This window comes from Corapipo altera, unplaced genomic scaffold, assembly GCF_003945725.1.
Source record: "Corapipo altera isolate COAL_440 unplaced genomic scaffold, ASM394572v1 113, whole genome shotgun sequence".
Taxonomy (NCBI): domain Eukaryota; kingdom Metazoa; phylum Chordata; class Aves; order Passeriformes; family Pipridae; genus Corapipo; species Corapipo altera.
Genome location: NW_020884895.1, coordinates 2026126 through 2044130, shown reverse-complemented (window position 1 = coordinate 2044130; position 18005 = coordinate 2026126). Strand labels below are relative to the sequence as shown.

General features: G+C 50.6%; 1 protein-coding gene across 2 annotated transcripts; it reads right to left on the bottom strand.

Moving 5' to 3' along the window:
• Positions 1-1627: 1627 nt before the first annotated feature.
• On the bottom strand, positions 1628-17618 carry TFRC (transferrin receptor). Of its 2 annotated transcripts, none has more exons than XM_027647316.1 (19): positions 17534-17618; positions 15910-15980; positions 13983-14196; positions 13164-13386; positions 12826-12969; positions 12089-12185; positions 11574-11696; positions 10272-10367; positions 9991-10130; positions 9445-9614; positions 9020-9139; positions 8303-8388; positions 8124-8187; positions 7729-7796; positions 7276-7343; positions 6843-6924; positions 5709-5930; positions 5074-5214; positions 1628-4797 (listed from the first exon to the last, which is right to left on the bottom strand). In XM_027647316.1, the coding sequence occupies exons 2-19, from the start codon at positions 15940-15942 to the stop codon at positions 4555-4557; spliced, it is 2334 nt and encodes a 777-aa protein (XP_027503117.1). In that variant the 5' UTR covers positions 15943-15980; positions 17534-17618; the 3' UTR covers positions 1628-4554. The 2 variants fall into 2 exon arrangements, with proteins under 2 accessions (XP_027503117.1, XP_027503115.1); XM_027647314.1 differs by lacking the exon at positions 17534-17618 and adding an exon at positions 16957-17148.
• Between the last annotated feature and the right edge of the window lie 387 nt (positions 17619-18005).

Below are 18005 nucleotides of genomic sequence, written 5' to 3'. Positions count from 1 at the left end.
GCCGAGGGCGGTGACGGGCCCGGGCCGCTCGCCCCACTCCTGCAGGCTCGTCCGCTCGCCCAGCGGCACCCAGTGCCACCGGCCCGGCACCCCGCCGCCGCCGCCGCCCCCCGGCTCCCCGCCGCCGGCGGCCACCAGCTCCTGGACGCGGGGCAGCGCCCCCAGCCCCGCCTCCTGCACGCCGCGGGTGAAGCCCCCCTGCTCCTGCACGCCCGGGGCCACCCCGCCGCCCTCCGGCACCGCCGGGCTCAGCCCCCCGCCCTCCGGCACCCCCGGCGCCCCGCTCGCCCCCTGCCCCCGGATGGTGCACGCGGTCGCGGGCCCCGCCCCGGCCCCGCACGCTGGGGAAGCCCCCCCGCGCCGCGCTGCTAGAGCTCTGGAGCTCCGGTTCCACCGCCCCCTTCCCTTCCTCCCCTCCTGCCCCGCCGCGAGCCCGGCCGGCCCCCGGCCCCGCCCTTAAAGGCGCCGCGGCGCCGCTTTACGTAACGGTGGGGTGAGGACGGACGGACGGACGGACAGAAGGAAGGAAGGAAAGGCGGGCAGGGGGATGGGTGGAAGAGCCGCGGGTCGCCGGGATGGACAGACTCACCGCGGAACAGCACCAGGCCCCGGGACCGCTCCGCTGCGGGGACCCAGGACACTGGCTGCCCTGCGGTGCCCGAATCCCTTCTCCCAGGTAAGTGGGAGGGGGCTGTCCCCCCTTCCCTCTGCCCCGGCGGGGCTTGCGCTGCCCGGCCGCAGCAGGGCTCCCGCAGCCCCGGCCCAGCCTCTCGGGGCGCTTCGCACAGTCACTGCAGGGAGAGGAGCCCTGCCAGGCGCGGGCAGGAGCTGCGGGAAACGACGTGTTTCCAACAAGTAAATCATCCCGGTGGAAGAGGAGGGACCAGAGCTATGACGGGACAGCCCATAAGGGGCGAGCTGGTCTCCTGGAGAAGATGCTTCTCACCCCAAATAGTTCATCTTCTCGGGATGCAGTGTTTGTAAAGCAGGAGGTGAGACCAGCATTAGGGCTGGGGGGGAAGACAGGAGAGAGAAACTGAGCATATTTAAATGCAGAGTCCCAAACTCATGCAGTCTCATCTGAGGAGGCCTCTGGAGCCAAGGAGGCAGCTCCTCGTCTCCCAGAGCTTCCTGGGGCTCTAAGCACTATCCACATACCCATCTGGACCTTGGTCCAGGGGAGCTCCAGAGTGATGAGGGGCAGAGACAAGGCAGGACACAGTGGGGCAGCTTCCTGGGACAGTCACACACAGGCCTGTCCAGCTACCTTCTCACCAGCAGAGACCTGCAAAGCCACAGCCAGTGGGAAATCTGACAGTTCATCATCACATCATCCCCCTCAACATTGCAGGCTCTTCAGAGTCAATGCCATGACCGAGAGGCAGGACATGGCCACGAAAGGAGTAGGGAGCCCAGGGGCTTGTATATGTTGCTCCTCCACCTCATTGCCAGAGTCCTCATCCCAGTTGTCTGGGATGAGGCAGGACTTAGATGAACAGCACTGTGGTGGTAGTGGAGCTGCCAGGTACCAGCCCCGACGGGGCAGGAGAGCAGCCTTCCTCTAGCTGCTCAAGCTCACCCATGGCCACAAAAGCATCATGGCTTTACAAGAACCCACAAGAGAAGCTGAATGTTCAAGATGCAAAATATTTATTGAAGCAAATAACAGGTAAGTATCCCACAGCAGTCAGATGCCAGCACTGAGCAAGATATCCCAACATCCCTGTAGTCACTGTTGTGCTGCGGAGACAGGCTTTGTCTTTTGTCTCTCTCTGCTGGCTATAAAGCACAAGATTAAGTCTGACATCAAGATGCATGCAAACACTACAGTGAGGACTCCTAGACAGCAGCTCTTATATGCCATCCAGAGAAGTGTCACTAGGAAACACTAACACAGACAGGGCTGTAAGAAGAGTTAAGGTGTTAAGAGAACTCAGGGAAGAGCAACAAACTGCACAAGTCTGGGCATCAGGGTTCTAGAGACTGATGAAAATCCAGCCCTCCAAACTGGTGAGCACTGAGTTCAGTAACTTGGCTGGGGGCCTGTCCTTGCCCATTCCTGAAAAATGTTCTTTCCCTCAAAGACTAGTGTTGGGGCTCAGGTCACTCACTCAGGTTAGGTTTAAATCCATATCAATGTGCAGTTTAGGTTAAAACTAAACTGCAACTTAGGGTTAAATGTGAGATCAAACTGCAGAGTACAGGACTGGCGACAGCCAGCCAGGGCTGTTTGGGAAACAGGCAGCACAATTTAGCAGGTATCACATGTCAGCAGTGCTCAGCTTCAGATCGGGAAGCAGAGCAGCACCATGAGAAAGGTGCCACTGATTTCCCCCCTCCACTTAACACCCAAAGTGGGCAAGACTGGGATTTCCAGCGAGAACTGGAGAGTGGGCTTCCCATGTGGGCATACCACCACTCTCCCAGTGCCACAGCAGGACAGTGTTAGGTGCACCCATCCAGAGCAGTGACCTGAGCCCACCACACAGCTGTCTGCCCCAAGCCCTACATTCACCTTTAATTTCTCATGTGTTTGTAACTGATTTGAACAAAGTCTACTATATCACTACTAGTGCACACAGCCTAACTAGCCTAGTTTCCACTAAATATTCAAGCACTACTACCGTAGCTGGAAGCAGGAAGCCAATTCAAGACAGCACAGCTATTTGAAACAGTTCAGCCTATGGGGAAAGTAGAGTCTAAGTACATAACAGATTGAAGTTTGTATCTGCATCACCACAGGAGAGTGAAAAAATAGGACTGCAGGAGATTAATCCATGTTAGATACTAACCATCAAGCTTCGCAGATGACATTGCATGTTAAGCATAGAACAATTATGGGAAACACTGTCCCCGATAATTACGTACACCCATAGTGCAACATATGGAGGTCACTGCCTCCGATATAACACTGTGGTAGGCAAAAACTACCTTGTTCTTTACACATTATGGAAGACACTGCCCCCGATAATGTCAGTTAGGTTTCATGATACATTAGGTACTGGAAGTTTGCAGGAAGCTGCCATTTAAAAATCGTGCCAATGCCTAATCCGAGGTACAGGGAGTTTATGTGTGTTGCCACAGGTGGAACGAGGGCTACACAGCAAATCCCCTCTTCTGGGGTTGGGGCCAGGAAGGAAGCTGTGCTCCCCATGAGAGCACACATCATCCAAAAAGGGGAGCAGGAAGGAGTCCAAAGCCCACGGAGGGGCCCGGACCCTTCAAAGAAGCCAAATTTCTAGTATTTGAGTTTTCCACCCAGGTTTTCAGCATTTCAAGGATTAATTTGGAGCACAACCTGGAGACTCACTACCAGGTCTACACCTTCAAGTTTTTTTCAGAGGGGTGCTTTTGCCACAGAAAGCTTAATTGCTAGTTTTCCATAACTTTTTGAGGGGCCTGTTTTGATTATTTTAAATGCAAAGTTCCAGTATCATGTTTTGATTGTAATAGCAGATGCTGCTTTATTCAAAAACGACAGTATAACTGTCATAATTATGGAAGGCACTGCTTCCGATAATTATCTTCTATAAAAAAACATTTATAGTGAACACTGTCACTGATAAATAAATAAAGAAATAAATATCTCAGTGCCAAACGAGAGCCATCTTGCAAAATGACATCAAGTCAAACAGGGTTTGGCTAGCAAGAGACTCGATTTCACACAAGGCCCCTGAGCAGCAAGTTCTGAAGTGCCAGTCTAGAGCCATTTCTCAATGCTGCAAGACTCGCCGAGGTGCCAGCTAAGGGTATAAAGGGAACATTGGATAATCTTTGGGTCATTCTCCCTGGGTATTGATAACTGCCTTGGCAGAAGCAAGCCTCCAAGATGTCATTGGACCCTGCTGTTGAGTAAAGGCAGGCTGGGCACTTCAGAGCTTGCTGATAATCCAGCACTTGCGGGTATTACTACGTTTAATTTTTGAACTACAGCTCTCTACAGCTTCCTGCCAGAGAAGGGATCCTCATCACAAGTGTTTAGAGGAATCCATTCCCTGTTTTGTCACTAGGCTTAGGGGGCCAACAATTAAAAGCCTAAATAAATGATATACCTCCCCACTCAAGGTACCAGTTCAGGAGGAATCCAAGTTCTTGGTTCTCAAGTACACTGGAGATCAAGCCCTAGAAGCAGCTGTACATGACTGGTTGGGACTGTGGTCAGATGGGAGCCTGGTCAGAGGAGATTTCATGGTAATGTTAGTACCTGCCTTAAAACTGCCTCCTGTGAATTTGTCAAGGTGAGATTTAAATTTTGTGTTCAACTTTGGTCAAAAAAGCTTTGTTGCCAGAAAATCTGCAGAAAGGTAATACTATGTTAGGGAGTGGGTTTCGTTTGGGTTTCAGGGGTTTTCAGTTAGGTTTCATGATACCTAAAGTACTGGAAATTTGCAGGAAGCTGCCATTTAAAAATCGTGCCAATGCCTAATCTGAGGTACAGGGAGTTTTTGTGTGTTGCCACAGGTGGAACGAGGGCTACACAGCAAGCCCCTGCACACACAGCTCTCCTGTACCTTAGAGAGGTAATCCTGTACCTTAACCAGGTGTTTGCTGTGCCTAGAATTCATTGTCTGTATTCCAGATATCACCCACTAAAGCATTGGCAGCCCCTTTAATGGTCCAGGTCACCAGCGCCAGCTGCTCTTTCAGTGTGTTCACATCCACACTGTCTTTGTTGTCTCTCAGCTGCTTCAGGTTCTCCAGCAGACTTGGCAGCGTGTGGGAGCCTTTCCCGAAGAAGATGTGGCGAAAGGGAGCATCTTTTGGTGAGAGGAACGGGGAGAGGAAGTCATACTCCACCTGAGCAGAGGGGCAAATTTAGGGTTATGCTCTGGCCTCCCAGTCTGCCTCAACATGAGCTGCCAACCTTTGATCCCCAGTCAGCCCTTTCCCACAGCAGCTCTGTAAGGGCCAGACCCTCTTTCAAATGCAAGTGCAGAACTCAGCCAGGTTGACACTAAGCAAGTGGAAGAGACACCAGTTTGCATAGTGCCCATGGCCCCTTAGGGAAGGGCCCATCCCAGCCAAGCACTCTCTTCCTTCATGAAGAAAGAAAAACCAGTTGTAGATACCCACCTTCATCATCCTGTCGTTCAGGGCTCTGCGGACAATCCTGTTTTCCTTGTCACTGTTTGCAATGTCTCTTCTCAGTGCATCTGCAGCTCGCTGAAAGTCACCACGGGCAAAAAACAGCCAGTTCAAGGTCAGCCCCAGTGCCTGCAAGGGAGGAACTGTTAGCAAACCTGATTTTCTTCTTTTGCTGCTCTCTTACCAAAAGAAAGTTCTTTCTTTTGTTGTTGTTGGGGTTTTTTTTGGGTTTCTTTTTCCCCCAGTTTAACCAAGTAGCAGAGCAAGTTCTTGGCAGGCTCTTCTGAGGTCACTCCCCACCCACAGTTTCTTGTAGGCTTTCAGCAGAGGTGTAAATGAGTGGCAAAGCTGCACTATGCTGTGAATGATAACCAGAGGAGAAATCCCCCACATCCACTTCCTCAAGAGCTCACCACAGCCAGATTAGCTGGATTTGTCACAGAGTAGCCACAGCTACTCTGCCTGCACTGCTCCATAGGAACATCGATTCTCGTCACACTTTGCTACACTCCTATGCCCAAAGGGGGAAGACATCCACCCTGCTGTACCCCTGACACGGGGCCTTATTAGCACATGCCCCCTGACCATCTGCAGGGATTCAGTGAAATCGGAGTCCTCCTTACCTTCACTTCCCCATCAAAGGACAAAATCCTCTCCTGGAATGATAGCAATTCTTCACTATATCTGTCAAAATCCAGGAAGAGCTCATGATCATGGGTCAGCCTGAGAGCTACTTGTCCAGCAACTTCTGCAGCAGCACGCATAAGAGCATACAACTTGTCAATCTTCTTCAGGTTCATCATGGTGTCTCCAGTAGTGCCCAAGAAGGCATATTCCTCATCTTTCTGCAAGAAAAAAGGTGTTGAATTTAGCCAAGAATGCTTTTCCAGCTAGATTATTTTCATCCCCCACCACAGGTAGCTTGCTACTTCCACCACATGCCAAATCCCTGTGCTGCTAAGACATGAGACTGGAGTGGCAAAACATCAAAGCACGGGGAAGGGAATGGAGCTCCTGCATTTCATCCCTCACAGTTTCCAGTAATCAGCAGGATGTTCTGTTAGTTTTTTGGACCTGAAGACATACAGACCTTTACCCCCCCAGAGATCTCTGCAGAAGTGCAGGTGGGCAAATCTCACCACCCAGTCTGATATGTGGAGGCAGCACCCTCCAACCCTTCTTGTCAGGATAACTCAAGTTTTTCTGTGAAACAAGTCTAACACTAACAAACCTAAGCATTCATAAGAGAGGGAACTACTATTAGAAAGGCTCCCAGCTGCACACCTGCAGCAACAGGACTGGTGTCAGCCCCTGCTGCAGCAGCAGACCCAAACAGTCTGAGTCAGTATTTGCTCTGGTCAGCAGTATCACTTCCCCAATGCTCTCTGCTTGTTGACCAGCAGGCTGTAGTACAGTCTTTTACTGATGCAGCAACAGCTTGACATCTTTTTAGTGCTTTTAGCTTCTGAATCATTGACATCTGAGCCTCCAGAAGAGCAAGTGCCCCCTCTCCCAAAAAACCACAAGCATCCAGGACTCTGGAATAGAGACTGTAGGCCAGCCTTGTCCCAGGAGCAGCCTTCACAGCAAGTACTGCCACAGCCACTGGGTCCAGAGGCTGTACCTCATTCCCCTCAGAGGCTCTTGCACGGACAGAGAGCTTGGGACAGCACCTTGTGCTCTGCCATCCTGGAGAGTAGACATCCTTACATCACTCTGCATGGAATGAGTACACCAGGCAGGCACACAATACTTACATTGCAGAAACCAAAGGAAACCACTGGGATTCCTGAATAGGCCAGGAAAGGGAACGCTGCATTATCCAGATCAAGGGAAACGCTGCAGAAAATAAGCACTGAGTAGTTACCAACTGGTTTGGGCATCCCAAGAGAAAAGCTAGAAGCCCTACAGTTGAAGTTCTGAGCCAGCTGGACTACCCTCTGTAGACAAGATTGAAGGAGTCCCAGACAAATACCAAAGGCTGCCTGTCCATTTCCAGCCACTGGACTTGGTACAAGGCTCTTCTTGCCCTCCAGAAAAGTGTCTGGGCTGCCCACAGGCAGCTTGGGGCAGCAGAGATAGAGCCCACCTCAGACAGCAGTATGACACTCTAGCACAAAGAGCAGAAGCCATTTGGTTTGCTCCTTTATGGAGATCTGCTTCCCCAGACAGATGGATAACAATACTTACACTTTATCCATCCAGGCAGAGCCAACTCTGTTATACAGGCTTCCCGAATCCTTTGTTGGGTCCTTCACCTGCACAGAGATGACAGTCACTGCACTTTTCTGACCTCTGCTTGGGCTTCCAGGTTCCATCCTGGAGCTTGCATTGTTGTGCAGATGCCAGAGTCAGGTGTGCTCCCCTGACCTTTCTCCACACAGGCACAGTTCATGTGGGACAGGAGTTCACCTCCCGCTGAACTGTGGCACTTGCTGATTTTAGATTCTGCATGTCTGAACTGCAGTTTCCAGAGCCCAGCTGATTTCAGACAGAGCCCTCCAGAATATCTCAGCTTTTCTCCTAAATGGGGCTTTCTCCACAGAAGGTGTCAGCTGGGGAAAGTGACCCAGCACAGCTCTGTCTGCTTTAAGTTCCTCCTAAAACCAGTCACCTTGATGGGCCCAAAGCCCTTCAACTCACCCCCTTCATAGTTCTCTCCAGCAACGAGTATAGCAATGGGCTAGCAGAAATCTTCATGTGGTTGGAGCCTGCAAAAAATGAAAGGGTGTTTGACATGCTGGTATAATCGACCACTCTTACTAGAGCTGTTCAGTCCTGATCTACAGCTTGTTGCCAGAGGATCTTCAACAGACACAGGACAGTCTACTGGGACCTAGCACAGCTGACTCCTCTGGCTTAGGCTGCAGCAGCTTCCTGGCTTTAATGACAGCAGAATAAATGGAGTCACACCAGACTTCAGCCAACCACCCACCATCAGCCTCTGGCACAGCCCCCATTCCTAGAGGTTAAGGGATGTCTGTTCAAGCTATTCTAGTCCCACTCACTTTCAAGAAACTTAAAGAGTAGCAGGTTACCTAAGACTGCAGCATCCAAGTTAATGTAAGTGAAGGCTTTGGCATGCAGCGAGGTGGAGTACCCCTAGAACAAATCAAGTATTTTAATAAGATCAGCAGTAGCAGTACAACACCAGGATGTTTAATCCACAGGAACAACTGTGCAGTCATCACACAGAATTCTGTTAAACACACAGTACCTCCAGCCACTCAGTTGCACCCACAGCTCCGAACTCTCCGGCACTCCAGCTAGCAAAGATAATGCTGCGCCTTGGTTTGTAGCCATCTGCAAAGAGAGAGAGACTGAGACATCTGCCCTTCCCCCATGGAGATGCAGACTAGCACTGCGGGCCTGGGATGATGAATTGCCTGGTCCTGAGACAGCACTGAAGCGTTCTGGCTGCTGCAGACAAATGTGCACACTAGTGGCTGTGTGGACACTGTACCCTGCCCCCCCCCCCTTGCATAACTGCAGAGGAAAACAATGCTGTCTGCATTTCCCCCCTGTTATTTAGCTGCCTGAGCCCAAAATTAACCCTGGAGACAAGTGCACTCACACTAAGTGCCACCATGCAGTCCCCACTGCTCCAGCTGGTCAGCCACTACAGGGTTTTTCCACCTTCAGGCCCAGCTGTCCAACAGACAGCTCAAGTTTAAGGTTTGCATTGTGTGTTATCCAAGGACATTCTTGCATTTTGACCATACCAGGTACAGGGAGGCAATCCCTTGGAAGAAAGTGCTCACTGCAGACAAGTTGTCTGTATTGGACAAGTAAGTAACAGTTTCTTGAGAAGCTTTGTCAGATTCCCTGTGCCTTCCAAAGCACTGTTTTGCAACTGGGCTCTTCCAGTGTTAACACATGCAGAGCTAGACCTGCATCACCTCCCACCCTCATGCTTTTGTTCAAAAATACTTACCTTTTTTCACTATGTCCGAGATCACACGGGCAAGTTCCAACAAGATGGCAGTGCCAACGCCAGCCTTGGCTGCTCCTGGGCCCCAGGAATCTCTCTGGGCTCCGATCACAACATACCGATCTGTAAAGGAGACATCAAGATCTGAGCTCCAAGCTTCAGGTTGCAAACACCATTTATCAGAGGAGCAGCTTTCGGCTTCTGTACTAGGAAGAGAGTCTGCAGTCTGACCCCTGAATCTGGCACACCAAGTGCTTTCATTTAGCCTTTCCCTGGCAGCACAGTTCAGCTTTCTCTTTGATCCTCAGGGAAAGGTCTTGGTTCTGCTGAGGAGCTGGCTGTCTGACTGGGAGCAGCTGTCATATTCTGATGATCACAGAAGAGAAAGGGTTCCCCTCAAGACTCAGCCACAAGGCAGCTGTTGTTACCTGGTTCTTCAAATCCCTTGATAGCACCAAAGATGTTCAGAATCTTCCTGTCCACCATAACGTTGTTCACGGTCAGTTTCACTGTCATCCTGCTTGTGGGGCTCACCGTCACCTTACATCCCATGATCCCAGATTTCCACTCCAGAAGGCATGTGTGTCCATCCATTTTGCTGAGGGAAAAAGAGAGATCCATTGAACTCACGATCCAGCTCCGACCTCATTTAGTTATTGTGTGAAAAAAGGACACCCGCAATTGCAGGTGCAACCTGTTTCAAGGCCTGCCTAGGAAACAGTTTGAAGTCCTGCACCAGTAATTATGCAGGGAGGGGTAGGATGCAGAGGTCAAAAGAATCCAACACTAGATTAAGTTCAGTCTACGACACGAGACAAATACAAGTGACATTTCTCCAGCCAGTTGCAGAACGCACTCCCTGCCACACAGCAGAGAGCAGCAGAGAGCTCCCTGGCTCACAGCACCTCAACACCATCCTCCCGCCTACAAGAGGGCCCCAGCAGCTCAGCCTGTAAGCCAGGAGAATCAGTTACCTGAACAGCTTGCCTGCTGCTTCGCTAGAGATAGTCTGAACAGGAATGCGAGGTAGTCCAGAAGATTCCACTGGTGGGAATTGGGTGTGGTTGAAAGAAGGGAAGCCTGGGGTGAAAGGGTCTCCAGTTCCAAGGTGGGCCTGTGAAAAGCAAGAAGAGTCCTCAAGTCTCAGAGGAGCTGAACAGATTTCATCTACACCAGGGCACGAAGCACTGCTGCAGGCTGCAGCCCTCAGCAAGAGAGGTTCATAGGAACAAACGGGAGCCAGCTGCCTACTCACATGTGCAAAGGGGACAAGTTTCTCGGTGTACTTGTATTCAAAGGGGTCCAGGTACATCAGGGCACCAACTGCTCCTTCCTCTCTGGCATTTGCAACCTGAAGCAAAGAGAAACATTTACTGCATATTTGCACTGCAAAGCAAGGGGAGTTAAGGTAAGTACATAGAATAATGGTGGGAAGGGTTGTGCTCCTTGATCCCCAACTTCACAACAGATTTTAACAGCTACCTGACACTGACAGATACACAAGGCACCTGAGTCCCAGCATCTCAGTCCTACTTCAGGCAGAGTGTGTCTAGCACCTTCTTGAACAGTTACAACACACCACAGTTAGTGTCTCACCCTGTGATTCCTTCAGCTCGTGCTTGCTCCTCTGAGCAGCTTAAAAGACAGATGTTATTTAATTTTGATTATACTCCACCTGTTTTTCCAAGATGAGGTTAGTCTCAAGAGAAGCAGCCACTGGAGGCTCATCTTCACATGGAAAATGGAGGCAGAGTGGCCTAGCCAGGTCCCTGTTTAATACACCTACAACCCAGCTGCCTCTGATATGCCACCGGTACAAACACTCTTGCAAGGCTGGACAAGTTTGAAAAACAGGGGGGATTGGAGGACCAGTAACCACCCTCTGTGGAAGCACTTTTCAGCTCTGCCTCTGTCTGATGCATGCAGACAGGCTGAGTCCTGTGCCCCAGCCTCCCCAGGAGCACCCGTCTGAGGGGCAGCTCTGGGTCAGACCTCAAACATGTTTACATACAGAAGCACTTGGATCCTCTAGGCTGCTTGGATATTCGGTTCTGCTCCCTACAGAGGGAACACTACACCAACATGCAAGGCCACTGGCTGAGCATGCAGTGCCACCACCATCACTTGGTCCAAGTGAACTGTCAGCAAGACACTGCAGCCAAGCTTTGAAAGGATCTGACTGCAGCAGCCAGAGGTGCTCTGGAGGCAAGGCCATCCTTCTTCTAGCAGCCCTATGGCTGCATCTAGTGATGCAGCTCTGCACCCTGTAGCTCCCAGGCTGCCTCCCTCTGCCTCCCAGCTCCAGCACTCCAGATGCCTGGCTGTTCCAGCAAGACTGCTGGAGGCCAAGAAGAATGGCACCATGAACGGTAACAAGCTCTGCTCAGCCTTGGCATCCAGACCTGCACGTGGGGGCTTAGAGCAGACAAGCAAGACCAGACCTGTAGGGACAAGAATTCTACAAACCTAATGAAGACACACCTTTATGCCTCAAAGAGGAGGAAGCATAGCTTTCTGCTGCCAAGTTTGGCCAGGCTTTGGGGCACAGACTGCTCACCTTCTCAGCAAGGGTTATTTTTCCAGCTCTGAAGATGACTATAGTTCCATTCATTGAAACACCCAGATTTCGTATCTTCTCAAAATCATCTTTCAGTCCATAGTTCACATGGACTGGTTTGCCCTGGAACAGAAACACAGGTTAAAAATGCAGCAGTAAGATACTTGCAACAGCCTACAGAGTCACTGTAACAGTGACTCCTGTTAACAGCAGGGAGCTGAAGCTCAGTCATGTCAACTGATCCCATGCAACATGCCTCTTGGAGCAGCACTTCTGCCAAGGTTCCTGTTTGGATCCCAGCAGGGAAGTTTAAAGTTACTTCTGCATCTTGCTCAAGTCATAAGACTATGTGGGCCCACTCACTATGTGGGCCCACTCCTCACCCCACTCTCACCACCTCCAGCTTTTTAACTAGGGAGGGCTTATACACTCTGTATCATAAAGGGACATATTTTGGACATTGCCACGTGGTAAGTGTGCAAAAACATTTCCAGGATCCTCCTGGAGTCACTTACAACAACTGTGCCAGTCTTGCTGTATGCCACATATGCACTGGGACTCTCCAGTACTTCTTCAACACCATTTTGCTCAGTAGACACTTCGTTGTTGCTGCTGTTAAACATAAAGAGACAGCGTTATATTCTTTCATACAAGAATTTAACTAACTCTCATATTCAGTCTGTGCTCTAACAGTTCTGAGCAAGTCAGCAGAGCCTGAAACTAGCACACTCATCCCAGTACTTCCATGCAAGAATCTCTGGGGTTGTTCAGAGACATTAATGAAGGCTAATTTCTAAGCAGATTCATTTCCCCCTGACACAAAGGGGTAAGTAAAACATGAGGGTACGAGCTGTCATACAACACAGTGCCTGTTGATACCCTCCTGAGCTACTAGAGGAAGCACTGCCAGGTGTGCAACACCTGTCTGGATGACAAGATGGAGTCACCTGTGCTAACAGATTTAGACACAGGGAATCTGCCCTTCAGCTGAGTTTTCAATCAAGTTTGTTTTCTCTCCACTTCCTAAGCATACTTTGAGGAAACAGCTGTCCCAGGAAAAATCTGCTGCTACCAGATCCTCTGAAAGCCTGAGAAGAGGCAAGAGCAGCTACTGCTTGGCTAGATTGAGGCCTTCTTTGGAGAGTGGTAACTGGCTCACGATTTTCACACCATTTTCAGTAGAAATCACATTTGCTCAAGACTATAGATACCCATGCTGTAAGGAAGAGATGCCATCTCTTAATTAACATACCTGCCTTTATCCTGCAGCTTAATGTAGTGCTCATCATTCCACACCTCGTCCAAGCGGAAGCTGGTGAACTGGTCATGAATGTAGCTGGCAGTGGTTTCATCTTCAACCTTGCCAGCTTCAAAAGATGTCTTACCTTCTCTTTGCCTGTAAGTAACAGATATATGCACAGCTTAAGCTCCAGCACCAGGTTGCACTGCAGCCTGCAAAGCCATTTAAGCCCATGTTTAACACATGCCACCCTACATCACCTGTAAGGCCCTTGTTCTCCAAAGGAGCTGAGTTCTGCTCACAGGCTGTGCCTCTCTCAAAGCTCTAGCTAAGTTTTCTGCAACTGTTACCTCAGGTTCGCCTCAAGTTGTGCAGTTGACAGTTTATCTGACAACATGGCTCTGAGGTCAGGCCAGTATAAGACACGTGGTCCAGGAACCTCTTCTTCCTCAGTTTCATCATCATCCGATAAGTAAGATGCAGTAGGAGTCATCTCACACTTGCCACTTCCATCCAGACACCTGCTAACGTTCTGCATTCGTCCACGGTAGCTCAAGTAGCCGATCAGAAACCCTACGGACGGAACAAGTATTTCTTTGTGCTGCAGAGACATGATTGAAGCAGCCCTACACTACACGGCATCAGGGTTAAGATGCATCTCTGCTCTCACACCATTTTTTACAAGATTGCTTACCCAAGGACAGATAGAAATATGCAGCCTGACATTTTGCCTGAGCTGGCATGTTTTAAGGGGCACTGTAAATCCGATCTTGTGCTTGGCAGTACTTGGGAAGGAGAATGCTTATTTTAGGTCAGTGGCAGTGTTAAAACCTTGAGACGAGCACCAAAGGCTTTATTGATCTGCTGACCCACATCTCTACAGAAATATTACGAGTTAATGGAGGGAAAACCACCAGTAAGACTTCCACAAGGACCAGTTTGCCCTTAAGTTCCACTGCCAAACTTCACACTTCCTTGTGCCAATTCTGTAACAACTTCACACTTCTGTACCATAAGGCTGAGCCAGACATACTTAGTGACAAGAGGCTGCAGCCTGGATCCTGGTTCTTTAATTATCTCCCAAAGCAATACCAATTCAAATGTTAATAGCCTCAGATACTTTCAATACCAGCGTCCACTTCATGCAGTTGCCTCCCACCCTTCCTTACCAATCAGAAGGAGGAGGACTGCTGCCATGATTAGGAAGCAAAGGTTTTTGCCATTCCTCCGTGGAGGTGGCATGGTGGCATGCAGGTGCTCTGGTCTCCCAATTTCCCCTCCTTCCTCATCATCAGCAGAGAGCTTCATCTCCACATGGCTGTTGTCTCCATCTGTTTGCCGGGCAATGCTGAAGCGCGTGTACGACATCGGCTCGCCACCAAACTGTGTTGAAAGAGAGCCATGTTATCCAAGAGTTTGCTCCACCAGCCTACAGTTCTTCCAGTCAGCAGCTCCAACCCAAACAGAGGTTGTTCACCTGCAGATGCTCCAGTGCAAGCAAGTATTTTGTCAATAAGTCAACTTGGCTGTTTTAAACAGTTAAGACTCAGATCCACTCAGGGTCTCCAGAGTCTATTTAGCATCTATTTACCCTGCACAAGTTCAGATCCACACTGATCAGAGTCTAGCTTGGAGTGTGTTACAGATATGACACAGCCAACGGCACCGACATTTCCCATGCGACCCCACAGGAAAGGCTGATTCAAGCAGAAACTCTCAGTCTGAATCAGAAGAGCACAGATCTGACTTGAGTGTGTACAACTCACACTTTGATGAGGACAGAGGAAAGGGAAGGCAGCCCCTCCACGATTGTGCCTTTGAGCCACATCCACTTTGACGTAAATACTCTCATCCAGCATCTAGCTAATTTTGTATTACAGTGCCTAAGGCTACTCTTAAATTACACTATTGGTAGTGTTACAAAGCAGCTGGGCTGAAAAGAGATTACCCTTGGGAATCACGCTACCTCAGCTAACATGAAAGCTGAGGCTACACCTCCTGCACCCACCAGTGCCTGGCACCATTTGACAGGTGTTTACCAGTGCCCCAGCAGAACTTCCAGTCTGGAGCTCACTTTTCTAAACAAGTGTAATGCACAGCCCAACCCCCACAGAACAGCCGCCTGTGCACAAGGCAGACGCTCAGATTAACTCAATTCCAGGCATAGCAGAACCACTCAGCTTCCATTAGAGACGTTGAAATTGCCTGCAGCCACGGTTGTGCTGGGGAGTGGCAGGAGACTGGCTAAAAGGCCAGAGGAATAGCTTTGGGAGCAACAGTCCTGCAACCCCTCCCCACTGTACTGGAGAAGCAGCTGGTGATGAGCACCCAAGTCCTGTTACAACCTCAGCAGCTCATCCACAGTTCTCAGCACACATCAGCAGCTGGAAATGAAGAGACCAGACATCTGCTCAGCTGGTTAAAAGAAACCAATGTCGTTTCAGACCTGCAGTTCCACTCTGGATCACACTACCCACAATGGGTAGCTGTTCACATTTTGGATAGGGCAATGCTGCAGTCTGTCCTAGCAGTCTCCCTGCTAAGCTGCTCGGCTTCCCTCACACTTGAGACATGTCCTCACACAGAGGACATGCCCCAACCCCACATATCCTCCCTACTTGTTCACAGAGCAAACCACCACATTCCCAATCCTAGCCTAGGGTCATTTCACAATCCAAGTGCTCTAAGACCAGCAGGTTTGGATGAGCAAATTCAGAAATACCTCCTCCTCCACATTTGTTTCAAAGGACAGGTCACTTTTCAAAGCTAGACTTGTGGTTGAATTCCCACTCCCCAAGGAAGAATAGACTTCATCCTGAAACACTGTTCAAAGTTTGCCCCTCCCCTCTTTCTTACCAGCTTCTTGAGAGACTCAAGATATGATAGCAGTTATTGGTAACCACACCAACACTGAACCACTTCCTTATCATGGCCAGCTAGTTACAGCGACATTCAGCTCACAACCTACACAGCAGCACCCAACTCTGCTTTGGATTCATCATCATCTCTGATACTGCATGGACGTTGTCAAACCTTTCTTCTGCAGTGCTGTCAGCTCACCACGAGATGAAATGGCACTGGAGGACTGTGTCTTACCAAGTTTGAGATTGCTGCTCTGGCATGGTCCATTGCCCTCTGGAGGAGTGCACACCAGCTTGACCAAAGCCCTAGAAGTTCAGAACACAACAAGTCAAGTCAGGTTGTTCCCCTGCCACTACATAACACATCCAAGGCCAGTCACTGACACAGTGCACTGCCTACCCATGGATTTTCTGTGTATACTTCTAAGTAGGTCACAATGTTAGCAAATCTACATCAACCTTGAATGCAACCTAGAAGTTCCCACTGCAAATATAAGCTCCAATGAACAAATCAGCTCTTTCTGTTGAACTCCAGGCATAGTGGGGGGGCTCAAATGGCTAAGTTCAGCCAAGGGTCTTATTAATGGTAGGGACACCTCCACTCAGGGAGTGCTGGAAAGAGGCATTTGCTCAACTGTGACAACGGACTCCAGATATCTAAGGTTCCTGGGGTCTGTCTCAATGACAGGAAGAGTCTGACTGGTAGACAGAAGTGGTGCAAGGCATAAAGTAAAGAGCCATAAAGCAAAGCAGCATAAGCTCCAACCCCACCAGAACACTTCTAATAGCAATATCCCTTCTAGATGGCAATGTTCTCTACCATTTTATGAAGGCAATTTCCATCTTGAACAGTCTCCATGAGTCACCGAGAGCAACTCTCCAAAATCATTTTGGTAACTTTAAAAATTCTAATTTCTCTGTAGACGGCAAACATATCTAACAGGTAAACTGTAACTGATTTACTTCAGCATTTATTGCTGAAAAGATGCTTGAAAAAAGCTTTGTAAGTTAGCGAGTGCCTAGACAGGTGTTTAGGCTGGAAGCATGCAACCTGAGTGTGCCCTCAAGCAGCGCTGCTAAGAAGTGGTTTTGAACTGGTCTTCAGGTGCACGTGGATTAGCACTACACCTGGGAGCTCTGCAAGGTTTAATTTTGGGATCAAAGGTTATTAATGGCCGCCGTTCCTTTCTCCCTTTGTTTAGGGCAAAACCACATGAAGGTGAAACCCCGACAGTTTCGAGAAGCCTTTTCCCAGTGACAATCTGAGGCCATAGGCTTTCACCTGGCCGGCAGGACACAACACGGCTGAGCATACGGAGGGTCTCCTAAAACCTAACCCAGAGAGGCAGTGAAGTTCAAAGGGCCTGCCAGGAACCGCAACTGGCAGGGATGCTCGCGGCTCCCACAGCATATAACCCCGAGCCCCCAATCCCTCAGAAATACGGCAAAGAGGAGAGAAAGAAAAAAAAAAAAAAAAAAAGGGAGAAGAAAACGGCGCACAGCAGCAGCCGCCTCCAGGGCCTGGGCGTCCCCGGTATCGCGGGCAGGGCCCGGCTGCGGACCCAAGATAAGCGGCGCGGGCGATACGAGACGGGCCGAGGGCACGTCTCCCCCGTGCCCGGCGCGGGAGACGTGCGGGGCCGCGGCGGCGGCGGGGCCGCTCTGCCCATCAAGGTCAGCGGCGCTGCCGCATGCGCTGGCACCACGTGCTGCCCGCCCCGGGCTGCGGCGGCTGCTGCTGCTCCTGCTGCGGCAGCGCCGCCGGGGCGGCCCCTGCGCGCCGCCTCCCTCCTTCCCTCCTCGCATTTCACCCGCCCGCTCCCGCGGCTCCGTCCCCGCCGTCCCGCACCCGCGCTCACCCGCCGCCGCTCCGCGCCCCGCCGGGGCTCAATTGCGGCACCGCGGGGCCACAGCCTCCCGCCTGCGCGCCCCCGCCGATCGGCCAATCCCGGCAGCAAAGCGACCGCCCTCTCCCATATCCCGGCAGCGCCCGCCGCTCTCGGCCCGCCCCCCGCAAGATTGGACCCGGGTTGTAGTGCTGCGATAAAGCGCCTTCGGTGAAGGTGACTTCCCCGCCTGCCTGGGCAACCTGTTCCAATGCCTGACAACCTGAACAGTGAAAAAAAATTTTCTGATATCTACTCTGAATTTCACTTGTGTCAGCTTTCTCAGCTTAAGGCAATTTCTTCTCATCCCCTCCCTGTAGGCGAGGTAGAAGAGACTGGCCCCTACCTGTTTACAACCTGCTTTCTTTATAAAAACTGAAGCTGCGCTCTGTATAAATTGCCTTTGGATGCCCTCGGTGCAGCGGAGGAGCCGCTTGCCCAGTGG

Bases quoted from the DNA above. Each gene is read 5' to 3' on its own strand.
- TFRC (XM_027647314.1), bottom strand. From the start codon at position 16,987: ATGCTCAGCCGTGTTGTGTCCTGCCGGCCAG. The intron at 12,970-13,163 runs GTAACAGTTGCA...TGTTACTTACAG, and splicing joins CAACTTGAGGCGAACCTGAG to GCAAAGAGAAGGTAAGACAT. The intron at 5,215-5,708 runs GTAAGGAGGACT...CCTCCCTTGCAG, and splicing joins CCTTTGATGGGGAAGTGAAG to GCACTGGGGCTGACCTTGAA.